Raw genomic sequence first — 17,177 nt, forward strand, 5'->3', positions numbered from 1 at the left:
CTGGGCGTAAGCATTCCTTCTGCCTCAGCTTCCCAGGTAGCTGAGGATTATAGGTACGTGTCAGTGTGCCCAGCTCATCAAACCCCTTTTTCTATTCCTAAATATCTTAGTATCTTATCCCTTTTAGCAAAATAAATGATTGCTACAAATGATGTATGAATGACCTGAAAGATTTAATGTCCCTTCGAAATCAGTAGGTCGTCTTCAAATCAGAGAGTTAACCTGATTGGTATAGCAAAGTATTTGAAGTTGAGCATTACATAAGATTCCAAATCAAAGATACTATAAGGAAGGACATTTTATGTTTATGGTTAATACTTGGGAATGGAATATTTTAATTGCTTATTCTCTGAAAGTTCATAGAAAATTACATCAAAACCTTTGACATTATCTTAATTTTTTAATAGAAAAGTTAGAAGAGAAGATTAAAGAGCCAATTAAAGAACCCTCTGAAGAGCCTCTGCCAATGGAGACAGAGGAGGAGGATCCTAAAGAAGAGCCTATAAAGGAGATAAAGGAGGTAAAGGGCCATGACCCATTAACCTGGGAGCCACATTAATTGTTTCCTACAGCTTACTTGTATGTGAGTATCTATTTGATAGATTTAAAAATAATTGTTATAAATTTGATCTCTGAAATTTTAGGATTCTTGCAAGTTCTTAATTCAGTTTTTTCTTTGAAAGTGTCATTAAATTACTTCTTGTACTGAACTGAGACCCATAGAAAGACAGGGCCTTGGACCAGAGCTTGGACCTGATCTCTAACCTTCTGACTTATTAACTGACTGGTATTTGTTAAAATTATAAGTGCAACTTCTTATTTGGGGAATGTTAGATATATTTTATCTGTCCTTTCTGCTCTTGTGTTCTTGCATAGCCAGATCCATGTATAGCACTAAAGGAGTTTTTTATTCAGTGAAGGACCAGTGGTAGTCAGGTTTTAGTAGTAGGAAAGTTAGCAGAAGTAAGAAACAACCTTAAATGAAGAGGTCTGTACTCCATATCTGCTCCTAAGCACATGGTTAGTGAGTCTGTAAGATAGAGCCAGCTGCTGCTGCTGGGTTCTGCTATTGTGAAATTCAGCTCTTTCTGTGGGATGAAGATTTAGAACTTTCTTAGAAATTCCTACTCAGAGTCTCCTTTCCTCATTCTAGCAGCAGATTTTGTGTTGATTGCACTTTGAGCTGTTTGCCTTCATACTTTTGTGGAACATTCAGGTATAGTTAATGTGATACTAATTAGAGTAATATCATTTCTTGTAGGAGCCCAAAGAAGAGGAGATGACTGAAGAAGAAAAGGCTGCCCAGAAGGCAAAGCCAGTTGCTACTGCTCCTATTCCTGGTACTCCGTGGTATGTATTTGGCTCAAGTAGTAATTTTTAAAAATCATACTTGATTGTTACATGGTTTCTTCTGTAGAAAGGAAAAGTACTTTAAAAAGTCTATGTCAAATATGTTTTCATCTACTGAATATTTCGACCTTTGTTTGTTGTATTTGAGTTATTCAAAACTGAAGTTCCATCACTACAAGTGTCTTCCTAGTACTATCCATTAATGTGTATTCTTCATAATTTTAGACATGACCACTGTGAGATCCTGAATCTGCTTTTTGTTTAAAATATTTTAAATTTGTTTTTGCATGTTTACTCACTATGTAATTACATTTATAGAACTGTGTAAAATTATGTCTTTCAATCTAAGTATGGCATCCCTCATTTTATAGTACTCCACTATCTTGTGCTTCATAGATACTGTGTTTTTAAAAATCTAAAGTTTTGCGGCAACCCCATCATTTTTTCAACAGCACATGCTCATTTTGTGTCTCAGTGTTACATTCTGGTAATTCTTGGGATATTTCAAACTTTTTCATTATTATTATATCTGTTACAGTGATCTTTTATGTTACTGTTGTAATTGTTTTGGGGTGCCACAAACCACACCCATGTAAGATGGTGAACCTAATTGATAAATGTGTGTGATCTAACTGTTCCACCGACCAGGTCCCCATCTCTCTTCCTCTCCTCAGGTGTCCATTTTCCCCGAGACACAACAATATTGAAATAAGACCAATTAGTAGCCCTGTAATGCCCCCAAAGTGTTCAAGTGAAAGGAATAGTCACATACCTCTCACTTTGTGTGTGTGTGTGTGTGTGTCTTTTTTTTTTTTTTAAAGACAGAGTGTTGCTCTGTTGCCCAGGCTGGAGTGCAGTGGTGTGATCTTGGCTCACTGCAACTTCTGCCTCCCGGGTTCAAGCAATTCTCCTGTCTCAGCTTCCCAAGTAACTGGGATTTTAGGTATGTGCCACCACGCCCAGCTAATTTTTTGTATTTTTAGTAGAGATGAGATTTCACCGTGTTAGCCAGGATGGTCTAGATCTCCTGACCTCGTGATCCGCCTGCCTCGGCCTCCCAAAGTGCTGGGATTACAGGCATGAGCCACCACGCCCAGCCACATACCTCTCACTTTAAATCAAAAACTAAACATGATTAAGCTTAGTGAGGAAGGCATGTCAAAAGCCAAGATAGCCTGAAAGCTAGGCCTCTTGGGCTAAATAGCCAAGTTGTGAATGCAAAAGAAGGAAATGAAAAATGCTGTTCCAGTGAACATAAGAATGATAAGAAAGCCTTATTCCTGATAATGGAGAAAGTTTGAGTGGTCTGGATAGATTATCAAACCAGCTACAACATTTCATTAAGCCAAAGCCTAATCCACAAGAGATGCCCTGTCTGTCATCAATTCTATGAAGACTGAGAGTGAGAAAGCTGCAGAAGAGTTGGAAGCTAGCAGAGGTTGGTTCATGTGATTTAAGTAAGAAGCCATCTCCATAACATGAAAGTGCAAGAGGAAGCAGCACGTGCTGGTGTAGAAGCTATAGCAAGTTATCCAGAAGATCAAGTTAAGGTTATTGATGACGGCAGTTACACTAAACAACAGATTTTCAGTGTAGATGAAACAGCCTTCTATTGGGAGAACATGCCATCCTAGGACTTTGATAGCTAGAGAGAAGTCACCCCCTGGCTTCAAAGGATGGACTGACTCTTACCATCTCTCTGGTGACTTTAAGTTGAAGCCACTGCTCATTTACCATTCTGAAAATCCTAGGGCCCTTAAGAATGATGCTAAATCTACTCTGCTTGTGCTTTATAAATGGAACAGCAAAGCCTGGATAACAGCATATCTGTTTATAGCCTGGTTTACTGAGTTAAGCCCACTGCTGAGACTTAATGCTCAGAAAGAAGTTTGTTTTTTTTGTTTTTTTTTTCCTCAAAGAATTACTGTTCATTGACAAAGCATCTCTTCACCCAAGAGCTGTGATGGAAATGTACAAGGAGATGAATAGTGTTTTCATGCCTGCTAACAACATCCAATCTGCAGCCCATGGATCAAGGAGTCATTTTGACTTTCAAGTCTTATTACTGAAGAAATACATTTCATCAGGCAATAGCTGCCATAGATTGTGATTCCTGTGGTGGATCTCAGCAAAGTCAATAGAACACCTTCTGGAAACAATTCACCATTGTAGATGCCATTAATAACACTGGTGATTCATGGGAGGAGGTCCAGATATTAACATTGACAGGAGTTTGGAGGAAGTTGGTACCAACTCTCATGGATGATTTTGAGGAAGTGAAGACTTCAGTGAAGGAAGTCACTGCAGATATGGTAGAAATAGCAAGAGAACTAGTATTAGAAATGAGCCCTGAAGATGAGCCAGAATTGCTACAATTTTATGAGGGAACTGTAATGGGTCAGGAGTTGCTTCTTATGTATGAGCAAAGAAAGTGGATTCTTGAGATAGAATCTACTGGTGAAGATGCCACGAATATTGTCAAAATAATAAGGGATTTAGAATATTACATAAACTTGGTGGATAAAGCAGCAACAGGGCTTTCATTCTGATTAATGCCAAACTTTAAGGAAGCTCTACTGTGGGTAAAATGCTATCAAACAGCATTGCATGCTACAGAGAAATCTTTTGTGAAAGGGAGAGTCAATTGATGTAGAAAGCTTCATATTTGTCTTACTTTAAGGTATTGCCACAGCTACCCCAGTCACCAGCAACCACCATCCTCATGAGTCATCAGCCATCAAGAGATTGAGGCAAGACCCTCCACCAGCAAAAACATTATGATGCGCTGAAAGCTCAGATGATTGTTAGTTAGCATTTTTTTAGCAATATTTTAAAATTATGGTATGTACATTGGTTCTTTTGGACATAATGTTATTGCACACTAAGTAGACTACAGCATGATGTAAATATAACCTTTGTATATGGTGGAATACAAAAATTTGAGATTTACTTTATTGCAATATTTGCTGTATTTCGGTGGTCTGGAGCCGGACCCACAATATCCGAGGTATGCCTGTCTACTTCTTATTTTCCTCTTATCTTGTTTTTCCGTTTTCTTTCTTTTGCCACATCAGTGCTTCCTTTCCTGTTCCTGCTCGAAACTTATTTAATCTATATGCAGTCCACACTTTGCAATGATTTGGCTTGTTTCAGAAGTCTTGTATAGGTTCCCTTCTAACTTCTTTTCCTTGTTTTTGTTATTGAAGAAATAAATGTTTTTTCTATAGTGTTCTCAAATCTAGATTTGTCCCCATGGTGCTGTCTAATAGGGTCCTCCATGGTACTGTTTAATACAGGGTCCTCCATTCCTGAATTTCCTACAGACAGGCAAGCAGGTCTAGAAGTGTGATCAGATTCGGATTTAATCTTTTTGGCAAGCCTAGTTCATAAGTGATGATTATTGCATAGATCAGAGGTTTTCACCTCGGAGTAATTTTGCCCCTAGTGGATATTTGGCAATGCCTGGAGACATTTTTGGTTGTCAAGACTTGGAGGATGTTAGTAACATCTAGCAGATAGATGCCAGGGATGCTCTAAACATCCTGTATGCACAGGACTGCTCCCAACAAGAATTACTTCTCTAGCCCAATATGTCAGCAGTGTGAGATTGAAAACTCTGGCCAAGATCAGTTAAATCAGTAACCCATTTATGCTGAAGGTTGTGCAAATTTTTTGTGTGAAAAAGCAGTAGGATATAAATCCCACAAGCTTAGCGTTCCAATAATGAGACACTAGGCATAACCGCATGAAGAGTTGAAAGTAATGGTAATGTATTTTTTTTACTCCCTTTTCATTTATTAACTGGGATGCTTATAGAGAGATACTTCCCCTTATCACTGTTGGTCACTTAGAGGTACAAATTGTACAGGAAGGGAAGGGCTTAGCAATTTTCAGAATAATGAGTTGGTTTGAGTGTTATTAATTCATAGATTTAAATATATTTTCTATGTTTTTAATCTATTACAGTTTTTATCCTTATTGATGTTTAAAATTGTCTCCTCTTTGGTCAGGAGAAGCCTCTTGCAGCTGACTCTTTAGGTTTTTTTTGTTAAAATCCTCTATAGCTTCCCTGCTTTCTGCTATGACAAGACATTCTAGGCTTATCTTGTATATTTCCTATCTCAGACCTACATTCAGCCATTTCTCCACGGGGCCCTTGGCATTTTTGTGGAAAGTGGATAGTTTGCAACTGAATTAGTCATTATTTTTAGACTTCTTTGGTAGACATAGCTGGAAGGTACACACAGTCAAAGATACAGCATGAGTTCATAGCATTACTTCCCATTTAGATCAACCTCAAGATTTTTATTGAACCTCATCATCTATCTTCAGTATCTCATTTCTTGCTGAAAATACTGTTTCTCAATGATAGTGACCTAATTACTCATTTGCTTTTCTCACACATGTCACTGAGTAACAATACCAAAACTGTCACTAACAATATGATTACTGAAGATAGTTTTTGTTGTTGTAATGTTTAGGGCATATCGCTGTAGGAATGCATAATCAAATTACTGTGTTTTAAAGGCACTTGGAATAATTGTTTTCTGTATAATTTCTATATAATTATTCCACTGACTGTTACACAGGCTCGTTAAAAAAAATTATGGAAAATATTTACCTGGTTTCGAAGTTATGAAAACAGTCTGTATTCCAAGAATATATTCCTGGGTTGTGGTTTCTCTGAGTATTGTACATGAAAAGCTGGTAACCAACTCCAAACCCCCTCAATTTGGAGCTTCATGGTCCTCACTAATTTTCAGACTTGGGGTCTGTTCCCACCTCCTCTGTTCTTCAGATGAGATAGTTAATTATTGATTTTTTATTTATTTTTTATTTTTATTTTTATTTTTTTGAGGCAGAGTCTCGCTCTGTCGCCTGGACTGGAGTGCAGTGGCCAGATCTCAGCTCACTGCAAGCTCCGCCTCCCGGGTTGACGGCCATTCTCCTGCCTCAGCCTCTGGAGTAGCTGGGACTACAGGCGCCCGCCACCTCGCCCGGCTAGTTTTTGTATTTTTAGTAGAGACGGGGTTTCACCGTGTTAGCCAGGATGGTCTCGATCTCCTGACCTCGTGATCCGCCCGTCTCGGCCTCCCAAAGTGCTGGGATTACAGGCTTGAGCCACCACGCCCGGGCTTATTTTTATTTTTAAAGTGACAGGGTCTTGCTCTGTCACCCAGGCTGGAGTACAGTGGCACGATCATAGCTCACTGCCTCAGCCTCCTGCCTCCTGAATAGGTGGGACTATAGGTGCACACCATCACACCTGGATAATTTAAAATTGTTTATTTTTTGTAGAGATGGAGGGTCTCACTTTGTTACCCAGGCAGGCTGGCCTCAAGTGATCCTCCCACTTCAGCATCTCAAAGCACAGGCGCAGGGAGTATGGACGTGAGCCGCTTTGCCCAACTGATCCATCTTGTAATTCACTGATTGTTTCCTGATGTCTCCATTCTGCTCTTGAGCCAATCCAGTGAAATTTAATTTCAGTTATTTTTAATTTCTAAATTTTCCTTTTGGTTGTTTTTTTGTAGTTTATGTTTCATTACTGAACTCTTTTCATTTATTTTAAGTGTGTTTTTCTTTATCTCAGGGAGGTCTGGTTATTGTTGCTTTAGAGTTTTTGACTATCTTAACATAGGAGGCTTAGTCTGATCATTTCAACTTTTAAGTTACCTTGGACTTGACAATTGTTGAATAACTTGATAATCAGGTCATATAGACTTAGTTTCTATTGGAGTTTTAGCTGCCATGCTACTGCAACCATGCCACTCTGCAACCAGGGATTATGCTCAGGGCAGAGCTACGAGGTGCGTGAAATGAGAGATTTACTCCCTTGCAGTTGTTTCTCTAAATTTTGACTGTCCTCCCTATTGCTTTATGTTTGTTCATTAAGACTGTACAGAGTCTGAATGTAGTTGTGTTTTGTTTTTTTTCCTTTTTTTTCTTTGAGTTTTCTAATGGTAATTAACAGGACCAGTGGGTTGTAGTGGGTTGTAGTGTATGATGCCCTAGTGCAATTGGTACTTTACTCCCTTTTTTTTTCTTTTTTTGGTGAAACTGGGTCTCACTTTGTTGCTCAGGCTGGAGTACAGTGGTGTGATCACAGCTCACTGCAGCGTTGACCTCCCGGACTCAGGTGATCCTCCCTCCTCAGCCCTGAGTAGCTGGTGCAACCACATCCAAGCTCGTGCAATCACATCCAGCTAATTTTTTTAATTAATATTTTTTGTAGAGATGTGGTTTCACTATGTTGCCCAGGCTGGTCTCAAACTCCTGAGCTCAAGTGATCCTCCTGCTTTGGCCTCCCAAAGTGTTAGAATTACAGGCCTGAGCTACCGTGCTGGGCCTTCCCTTTACTTTTTATTTTAGATATAATTAGATCTTAAAGTCTTCATAGAATGTTGCATTTGAGTTTGTAGTTTTGGTTTGTTAAGAAATATTAAGAACTATAGTAGGTAGGCTGCTATGTCTGTTCTTTAGCTTTAGAACTGCTTAATAGCATTATTGTTGCTATTAAACTCATTCTTTTTGATAGTTTAAAATTTAGTACTCTCAAATTGAGTGTGCAAAACCAAATTCCTAAGCATTCTAATCCCTGATCACAAATTGCTTTGCATTTCTTGATTTTCTCATTTAATATGTTGATCTGTTATTTTTACTTGAGTCGTTCAGTTATCTTGTAAAAACCACGTTTGGTTCTCTGTAAATAACTATTGGTAATAAGAACATGTCGTTCTTCAGTACCCTCATCTCCCCACTTGTAACAGGCTAAAAGTAGAAGTCCTAGCTATAAAATATGTTCTGTAACATAAGAGAATGATATTTTGAATCAATTCTTAGGTGTGTTGTTTGGACCGGTGATGAGCGGGTCTTCTTTTATAATCCCACCACTCGTCTTTCTATGTGGGACCGGCCTGATGATCTGATTGGCAGAGCAGATGTTGACAAAATTATTCAGGAGCCCCCTCATAAAAAAGGAATGGAAGAATTGAAGAAACTAAGTAAGTTTTAAATTAGGAATTTATCCACTGATTTTAACATTCTTTTATATTTTGATAGAAAATGTGGAGGTCATTTAGAAACCCTTTATTTTTCAAAGAATATAAGGAGTGTTAGAAAAAATAGACTGCTATCCTAGTTTGAGTGAAATAATAGAGATTAAAAATATGGAGAGAATTTGGATAAGACTGTGCTTTGTAAAATATGTGTGTCTTTAATTTATTGTCCTACTCAAGATTTTCAGTTAGTCCAAGATATGGTTGGTAGTGTTGCTGCTTGCTTAGTGCTTATCAGTACCACTAAAATGCTCCTCAGTGGACCTTTTAGCACCTTTTGTGACTAGTAATATATTTCTTGAAATAATACAGTACAAATTTCAAAAAAATACAAAATCTCAGTCTTTTGAATTAGATGGTAAGCCCCTTATATTCCTGAGACTAGACACCTAAACCTTACTGAGAGAGTATCTTTATTTTGTTTTTGTTTTTGTTTTTTATTTGAGACGGAGTCTCGCTCTGTCGCCCCGGCTGGAGTGCAGTGACGTGATCTCCACTCACTGCAAGCTCCGCCCTCTGGGTTCACGCCATTCTCCTGCCTCAGCCTCCTGTGTAGCTGGGACTACAGGTGCCCGCCACCGCGCCCGGCTAATTTTTTGTATTTTTAGTAGAGATGGGGTTTCACAGTGTGAGCCAGGATGGTCTTGATCTCCTGACCTCGTAATCTGCCCGTCTCGGCCACCCTAAGTGCTGGGATTACAGGCGTGAGCCACCGTGCCCGGCAGAGATTATCTTTTAATCTACCTCATATTCAGAGGGCATTCCAATATATTGAGTACAACTATTTGTACGTAATTTTTGTGGTATATTTCTTATTGGTAATTTGCCCTTGTATTGATATGATTGTGTTTTTATAGAACTGTGGCCCCCAAGTGGTATAGAAGCAAGATAAATGAATTATTTACTACTTCTAATGAAATAAATCCTAATGTGTATCATTTATAGTCATTGAGACATTTTCATGCATTATATGTATGCTGAATTATAAGTAATTTCTGAATCAGTACAACTTTGCCTGTCTGATGCTGAAGGTAGTAGGCTCACCTTCAGCAATACTTGTTTTATAGCTATGATAATAATACTTTATAGCTATGGTATTGAATGATGTTGGAACAGTATGTGATTTGCTTTTGTTTTTCATGTATTTGTTTTTAAATATTTGATTCATTCATTTGATAAATACATTAACATGCATTGTTAAAAGGTACTATAAATCCTGAATCAAGAAAGCTTTATTTTATATATTTGTAAATTTAAGGTTTAGGCAAGAAGCATTTCAAAATGAATTGAATTTAATGTAAAGGGAGGATAGAGGAAGTATAGAATTATGCTTTAATGGTTTATAAAGGGATGAATATTAAGAGGTGATTAAGAGGTGTTATATAAACAGTAATTTTTAAAAAGAAAAGTTTGTGGAATATATGCATATGACTTTGTAACAATATTTGACATATTTCTGCCAGGGCACCCAACTCCAACAATGCTGTCGATCCAAAAGTGGCAATTCTCTATGAGTGCAAGTGAGTGAACTAACTATAAATTGCAGCTTCTTTTTAATACTATTAAAGCAAGTGTTCTGGTAGTGATTAGCAGAAGGATTCATGCCTAAATATTTTAATTAAATTTTGTCTTATAGTTAAAGAGGAACAAGAATTAATGGAAGAAATTAATGAAGATGAGCCTGTTAAAGCAAAAAAACGGAAGTAAGTAATACATACAATTTGATTGAGGTAGATTATATCTTTTAAAAGTTGATTTGGTAATAATTTGTGATTGGAAGGGACAGGTAATGTGAATGTTGTTAGGAGACGTGATTGCTCTCTCAGGCCTGATAGTAAATAGCTTTGTTTTTCATTGTAGAAAATGTGTCCCTTTTTTTGCTAGATTTGTAAAAGATTTGGGTATTCATATATGTATTAGGAAGCCAAATGATAGTTTTAGAATTAATTCTTTTTGGAAATTTATTACTTCTCAATTTTATAAAAAGTTAGTTTCCTCCCTCATTTAGACCCCAGTAGATACCATTCCAGAGATCTCATAAAAACAGACACAGAATTCTCCCTCTGTATATGGTTATCTTGTGACTTACCTAGTTCTTGAGTCTGGGTCATTACTACTTGGTGAGGAGTGAACCCATAAGCTTAGGAAGTGCTCTGCGAGAAGGAGACTGCTAAGAAGTAGAGGCATTAGCTTGGCCAGTGCTCTAGAGTTCGGTAAAATGTAAATGTTATGGCGGGGGGAAGAATGGGGTAGAGGGTATGCATGTATGGGGAATGGGACCATTATTTAGCAGCAAAAAGGAAAGTTTGAAGACATTAACAGGAACTGGTTAATCGTAGTCCTTATCTGAAAAGGACAGATTGAATGCAGCCAAATTATGGCAAATAAATCAGTAAGACAACCCCTATAAAGGGTAGTTCTTTTTAAAAACATTTCTTTATTGGAAACAACATAAAAGATATGAAAGAATCACTCATAATTTATCAGCGTAACATAGAGCTATTCTGATTTTTGCAATTGACTTTTTAGTTCTTGACCAAATGTAATTTTTATTAGTTGTAATTAACTGATTTTGTGCTTTTTTAAAACAAAAAATACCTAGAATAAGACATTTGTTTTGTTAATTATTATAAATGACTGTATTCATTCTGTTTATGTACCATTATTTTGGATGTTCCTACGATGTTAAACTTTTAGGTTGTTTTTAATTGTTTGTTCTTATAGACAACTCTGTAAGGTTTTTAACTGCTTTTATCAGGAGAATGTCAAAGAAGTCCTTTATGTGGATTGCCCGAGCTTCTCTATTTAGGTACAAAGCTAAAAGCCTATTTTTCCTGGCTTAGTTTTTCTTTTATTTCTTTTATTGAGATAGATAGTGATAGCTTGTATTGTGACATTTTCATTTAGTATAGTTCTATAAAGATTATTTGTTTTCATTAGTTATTATATTTCTTGGATGTCTTTTAACTCTTTAACTATTTAAATAGTTTTAAAATTATTATTATAAGAGGGTATATTGTTTGGCAAATTGCTTTTACCTGTTTGTTTTGTGCATATCTTAGGTCACAGACTATCTCGCTAAGTTCCTGCAGGTCATGGACTATGTCTTCTATTTCTTTTGATTCATTCCCTAAGTTGCTAAGTACCTCTCACTTGCATTTGTGGGTTAGCCTTAGTTCCATTTAAATCTCTGGGGCTACCTACAGTTCCCTGTATAGCATGCTTTTGAATTTCCACATGTTCTGTTGTCCTGATTCCATTAAGTTTGTATAGGGAATAAGAGCCAATTTAAAAAATATGCTTAGCAGATCATATTTAAGAAGGAAGATCTGCTGAAATATACACCCAGATATTACTGAATTACATACTTTTTTGGATTATTTACATGAATGGGCCTTTTTCATAGTGCATATGTTTGAGAGGTGCCATGATTCCATGTTTACAATTTCATTTGAGTACCACACAGAAACAGGGTTGCCCTTACCCCTGAGGTGCATTTGTGGAGGAACAAGAAGTAGTTTAGTCATTGATGAACAGTTCTAATTCCACCTAACTACTCCTGGGCCCATGTTGCTCTCTGGGACCTGTCCTTCAACTTAAATCTCAACTTATCACCCAGAAAGTGAGTAATAAAAAGTCAGGTAGGTAAGGTATATATCTTACATATTCACTTGGCCAAGATTGCAGATATTTTAGTTTTATTTTTAAAATAAATGTTTGAGATTACTAAAACATAATACTACTTAATACCAATTTTTATTAGATTTTACAAAATATGTATTTATAATGTAAAACATTTTGGAAAATACTGTTTTTTCTATATTTCAAGAACTAAAAAAATTATATTCTGTGCTGTTTGATTCTGACACATAGAGGTTTGCTGTGGTGTTAAACTTTTTTTTTTTTTTTTTTTAAGTAAGGTTGTTCCCTTTTTATGTTGTTAACCAGTGTCAGGGAGAGACAGCACATTAAAGATGTATTTTTTTTCCTAATAATGTAGCCATTGTAAATCATTAGAAGCCCATTTTAATTTTGTTATGAAAGTTGTTTATCCCTTAGAGTTCATTTGAAATCCTCAATATAATTTGTTTTTGCCAAAAATATGCTGCTCAGTAGTGAGTCTTGAAAATTCCTTTGATTTTAAGATTTCTAATAAGATCTGAGAATTAATATTTTGTCAGTTGATGTCTTATATTTTATTTTTTATAGGAGAGATGATAATAAAGACATTGACTCAGAGAAAGAAGCGGCCATGGAAGCTGAAATTAAAGCTGCCCGAGAAAGGGCCATTGTCCCTCTGGAGGCTCGAATGAAGCAGTTCAAGGACATGCTGCTAGAGAGAGGGGTCAGAAAACAATCTTTGGGGGAGATATTTCTGTTTTGTATAAGTAATATAAATATGTCTTGCTAAAAGGTCAAACCTAAGGTTAGTGCTCATGTTATGGGGGGGATAAGGGGATTTTTAAAATTACTGTACATTTTTTGCAACAGCCTTTTTCTTGGCTAATCTTATCATATTTAACTAAATGCCATTTTACTGTCCTTTTAAGTACCAATAACACTTAACATTTTTTGGGTCATTAAATTGTGGTGAGTAATATAAGACGAGTATTAACATTACAGAATGGCGGACTGCTTGGGATAGGTAAGGTATATATGATTATTCTTCCTTTAATATCTTCAGAATGGCTTTTGTTAAAGGAGAACTGATACTTTGTGATATTATTATCTGCAATTTAATTGAGAAGGGATTTCAACTATTTGATTATATTCACAGATTCATTTGAATAAGTAAGATTGTTCAATTTTAAATCAGAACATTGTTCACAAGATTGGAGCAAGCATGAGAAATCAATACAAATCTTCAAGGCTTTTTCTGATGTACTGATTTTTAAAATGTCACACAGTAGTGGTTATTTTAATGAGCAATTAAGTGTGTGTTATTTCTATATAATATAGGAATGTTCAGAGCCAATTAGTGTAGAAATTTGCTATTGCTAGCCTCCCACTGCTTGTCATTTATTAGTGATGGAAACTTCAGTATGGTTTTATGTCTCCTTTATAAACAGATATCCTGTAGATTTCAAGCAAAATTATGACCTTTATAATTATAGAGCAAACTTAATTATGAGGCAATACATTTTTATTTTAAAGGTGTCTGCTTTTTCAACATGGGAGAAGGAGTTGCACAAGATAGTTTTTGATCCCCGGTACTTACTTCTCAATCCTAAAGAGAGAAAACAGGTAAAAGGAAAATGGCATTAACTAAGAATGTATATCTCTTGCCAACATAGTTTTTAAATTATGAGGAATAAAGTACCATCCCTTTTTTTTCTGATACAGCATTCAAAAACATAGTCTTGCATCTTAGAACGTACTGTGTGTCTATGCGTGGACATTTCTACCTCAAAATTCTTGGATATTTTTGTCCTTGTGCCTCAAACACCTAGGTTATGTGTAGTATGGTTTTAAAATTGATTTCAAATGCATTTACTAATTTGCTTTTTTGGGCCAATGATGTAAATTTAGAGTAGAAAAATAGCAAAATACAGATGAGTATAAAAGGCCACCGTAATCCCATCCAATAGATATGACTACCATTGAACACTGGTTTATTGAATACCGAACAGCCTTCTTGACCATTATGTGTCAGTATTTACCATATGTGTGTGTGTGTGTGTCCTGTAGATAGTACTTGAACATAAGTTTATGTCTCATACACAACTACACATACAAAGTTCACATCCAAGTAGCATCTGTTAAAATATCTGTTTTCATCATAAACTCAGAAAAACAGGGTCCCTGTTGAATTAGTGTTGCTTTTTATTCCCGTGATGATTCAGTGACATATCATTTCATGGTTGCCTCTTCTAAAGCATTGCACACTTCCAACTTACTTAATTTCTGATTACCTGAACTATCCTGACACTGATCTCCATAAAATGGTGAGTATGTGGAACCATTTGCTATAGTGCTGTTAAGCTGTAAGATTTCATTTGGTAACAGTAGTGCCCATCTTTGATATGTTTACTATAACAATTGGAATAATTCTTCACACGGCGTGTGCCATTATGCACGTAGGTCTAATCATGGACTTGATTGAAGGGAGAAAATTTACAGTGTGCCAGATAAGTATTTTAGTACTTGGAATAGAAAGACATAACTTCCTTAATGTATTTGCTTCTGCATTTTAAGCTTTGTGTCTTTTTTAAAAAACAAAAAAACTCTGTGTTTTTTATTCTCATTTCAGTTTATGGCCCTATCAAAATTTGTAAATTAGCCTTGATTCCTTACTTTTCCCACTGCCCCTTTACAGTCTTATCAGCAAATCTATAATCTACCTTCAAAAAATTTTCCAAATCTCACCTTTTGTTAATCATTTCCCCCATTAACACCCTAATCCAAGCCACCATAAACAACTCTTATCATCTGTGTAGCCTATTGTTGATCTCCTTCATTCCATCTGTTCTTGTTCCTCTTTAGTCAAGTTCTTTTTCCACACAGCAGCCATACTAATTTTAAAGTTTAAGTGATACTAAATTAAGTCACTGCTCCCTTGCTTAAAACTGTCTAGTGCTTTCCATTTCATTGAGGATAAAATTGAAGCTCTTTTCATGGTCTCTAATATTCTACATATACTTATCCCTGTATACCTCTTGAAGGTCTTTTTTAGTGTTTGTTGATTATAGCCACACTGGCCCTGATATTACTTGAACAAGCCAGTCATTCTGGTATTTGCTATTCCTTCTGCCTGAAATGTTTTTCCTCCAGTTGTTAGCATAGCCAGCTTCATTTCATTAAGGTACTTGTCCAAGTGCCTTCTAATCAATCTAAGTATTATCTGTTTGCTTTTTCTAATTTCTTTATTGTGCTCATGGCTCTAATTATATAAAATTGTGTTTTTATTATCTGTCTCCTCCTGCAAAATATAAATTGTATGAGGATAGAAACTTTGTCTTCATTGCTTTATTTGTGGTGCCTGGAACAATGCCTAATCTAAATATCTCTGAAGACTTTTAAACTTTTATGACATATTCCTCCTGGTACTGAGTGTTATAGTGAAATTATAAGTAACATATTGAGAACTATAGTTCTTCCCAATTTTTGAAGCATTCTATGAGCTGATGGTGCTATCTCCTTAATAGAAGTACATTTGAAAAGAGAAAATATTCTTCTAGTGTTCTGTTTTCAATAAAATCTGTAGTTAAAAGTTCTCATGCCATTTATTTATTTATTTAATGTATTTATTTATTTAGAGGTGGAGTCTTGCTCTGTTGCCCAGACTGGAGTGCAGTGGCGCCATCTCATCTTACTGCAACCTCTGCCTCTTGGGGTTCAAGTGATCCTCCCACCTTAGCCTCCCAAGTAGCTGGGATTACAAGCGTGCACCACCATGGCTGGCTAATTTTTGTATCTTTAGTAGAGACAGAGTTTCACCATGCCAATTGGCCAGGCTGGTCTCGAACACCTGACCTCAAGTAATCCACCTGCCTGGCCTCACATGCCTTTTAAATAGAATTCTTCTCTCAACAATCAGAATGTAAGAACTGAGAAGCAGTAGTAGTTAACATTTGGCGTTTAAAAATAAACACGTTTTTTGAATACTTGGTTTTATTATTTGCATAAGAGTATAAAGTGAACAACCAGAAAGGTGCTAGGTTACACATTACACATTTGCCCTTTGTAATTTCATGTTTGCAGTTTGTGCTTTGATTTAGAAAACACTAGTAACTTCACTGGAAATGCCTCATAATAAAAAGTTATATTTCAGTTGTCCTTTTCTAGCTATTTGTAGATTTATGCAATTCTATATCATTATAAAAGATGTATTTTATATAATTGTAACCATAAATTTTAACTTAGAATTTTCCTTTGATAAAGGTCACTTAAGGGGTCTGAAATGTTTTTATTTGTTATGACAAATTTTAATTGAAAAACATTTTCCACAAAAACTAGACCATTGCCATATAGGTGCTACTAGGTTCTGACATAGATAGTAGCTATGCTAATAACACTTTAAGTTCTCTCTTATTTCAAAATAAACATTTTAAAAGCTTTTCCTCTAAGAACTGGAAGAAGACAAGGCAGGATACCCCCTCTCACCACTCTTACTCAACATAGTACTGGAAGTCTTAGCTAGAGCAGTTAGGCAAGATAAAGAAATGGAGGGTATCCAAATTGGAAAGGAATAAGTCAACTTGTTTCTTTTTGCAGATGACAGGATCTTACGTATAGAAAAACCTAAAGACGCTACCAAAAATCTCTTAGAACTGATAAATTCAGTCTGGGCATGGAGGCTTATGTAATCCCAGCACTTTAGGAGGCCAAGGCAGGTGGATCACTTGAGGTCAGGAGTTCAAGACCAGCCTGGCCAACATGGCAAAACCTCATCTCTACTAAAAATATCTCTACTAAAAATAGAAAAATTAGCTAGGCATGGTGGCACATGCCTTTCATCCCAGCTACTTAGGTGGCTGAGGCACAAGAATAGCTTGAATTCAGGAAATGGAGGTTGCAGTGAACCGAGATTGTGCCATTGCACTCCACCCTGGGTGACAGCAAGACTGTCTCAAAAAAAAAAAAAACAAAAAAAATTGCTAAACTGATTCAATAAAATCACAGGATACTAAATATCCAATACAATAGTGTTTCTGTACACAGTGAACTAGCCAAAAAAGAAATGAGGAAAGCAATCCCATTTACAGTAGTACCAAATAAATAAGATAACTAAGAATAAATTTAACCAAACAGGTGAAAGACCCCCATAAG

General features: G+C 36.2%; 1 protein-coding gene across 4 annotated transcripts in view; it reads left to right on the forward strand.

Moving 5' to 3' along the window:
* Window positions 1-17,177, forward strand: part of TCERG1 (transcription elongation regulator 1) — a 65,924-nt gene that overhangs the window by 23,398 nt on the left and 25,349 nt on the right. For 2 of the 4 annotated variants that reach the window (XM_011931478.1, XM_011931480.1), the window contains 8 exons: window positions 408-520; window positions 1,262-1,350; window positions 8,194-8,354; window positions 9,872-9,928; window positions 10,045-10,111; window positions 11,167-11,217; window positions 12,618-12,753; window positions 13,563-13,652. In XM_011931478.1, coding sequence (XP_011786868.1) covers window positions 408-520; window positions 1,262-1,350; window positions 8,194-8,354; window positions 9,872-9,928; window positions 10,045-10,111; window positions 11,167-11,217; window positions 12,618-12,753; window positions 13,563-13,652 — 764 coding nt within the window. The remainder of the gene's footprint in view (window positions 1-407; window positions 521-1,261; window positions 1,351-8,193; window positions 8,355-9,871; window positions 9,929-10,044; window positions 10,112-11,166; window positions 11,218-12,617; window positions 12,754-13,562; window positions 13,653-17,177) is intronic. The other 2 variants (XM_011931479.1, XM_011931481.1) reach the window with 1 other exon arrangement.

The sequence above is a fragment of the Colobus angolensis genome, unplaced genomic scaffold, assembly GCF_000951035.1.
Source record: "Colobus angolensis palliatus isolate OR3802 unplaced genomic scaffold, Cang.pa_1.0 Scaffold90, whole genome shotgun sequence".
Classification (NCBI taxonomy): domain Eukaryota; kingdom Metazoa; phylum Chordata; class Mammalia; order Primates; family Cercopithecidae; genus Colobus; species Colobus angolensis.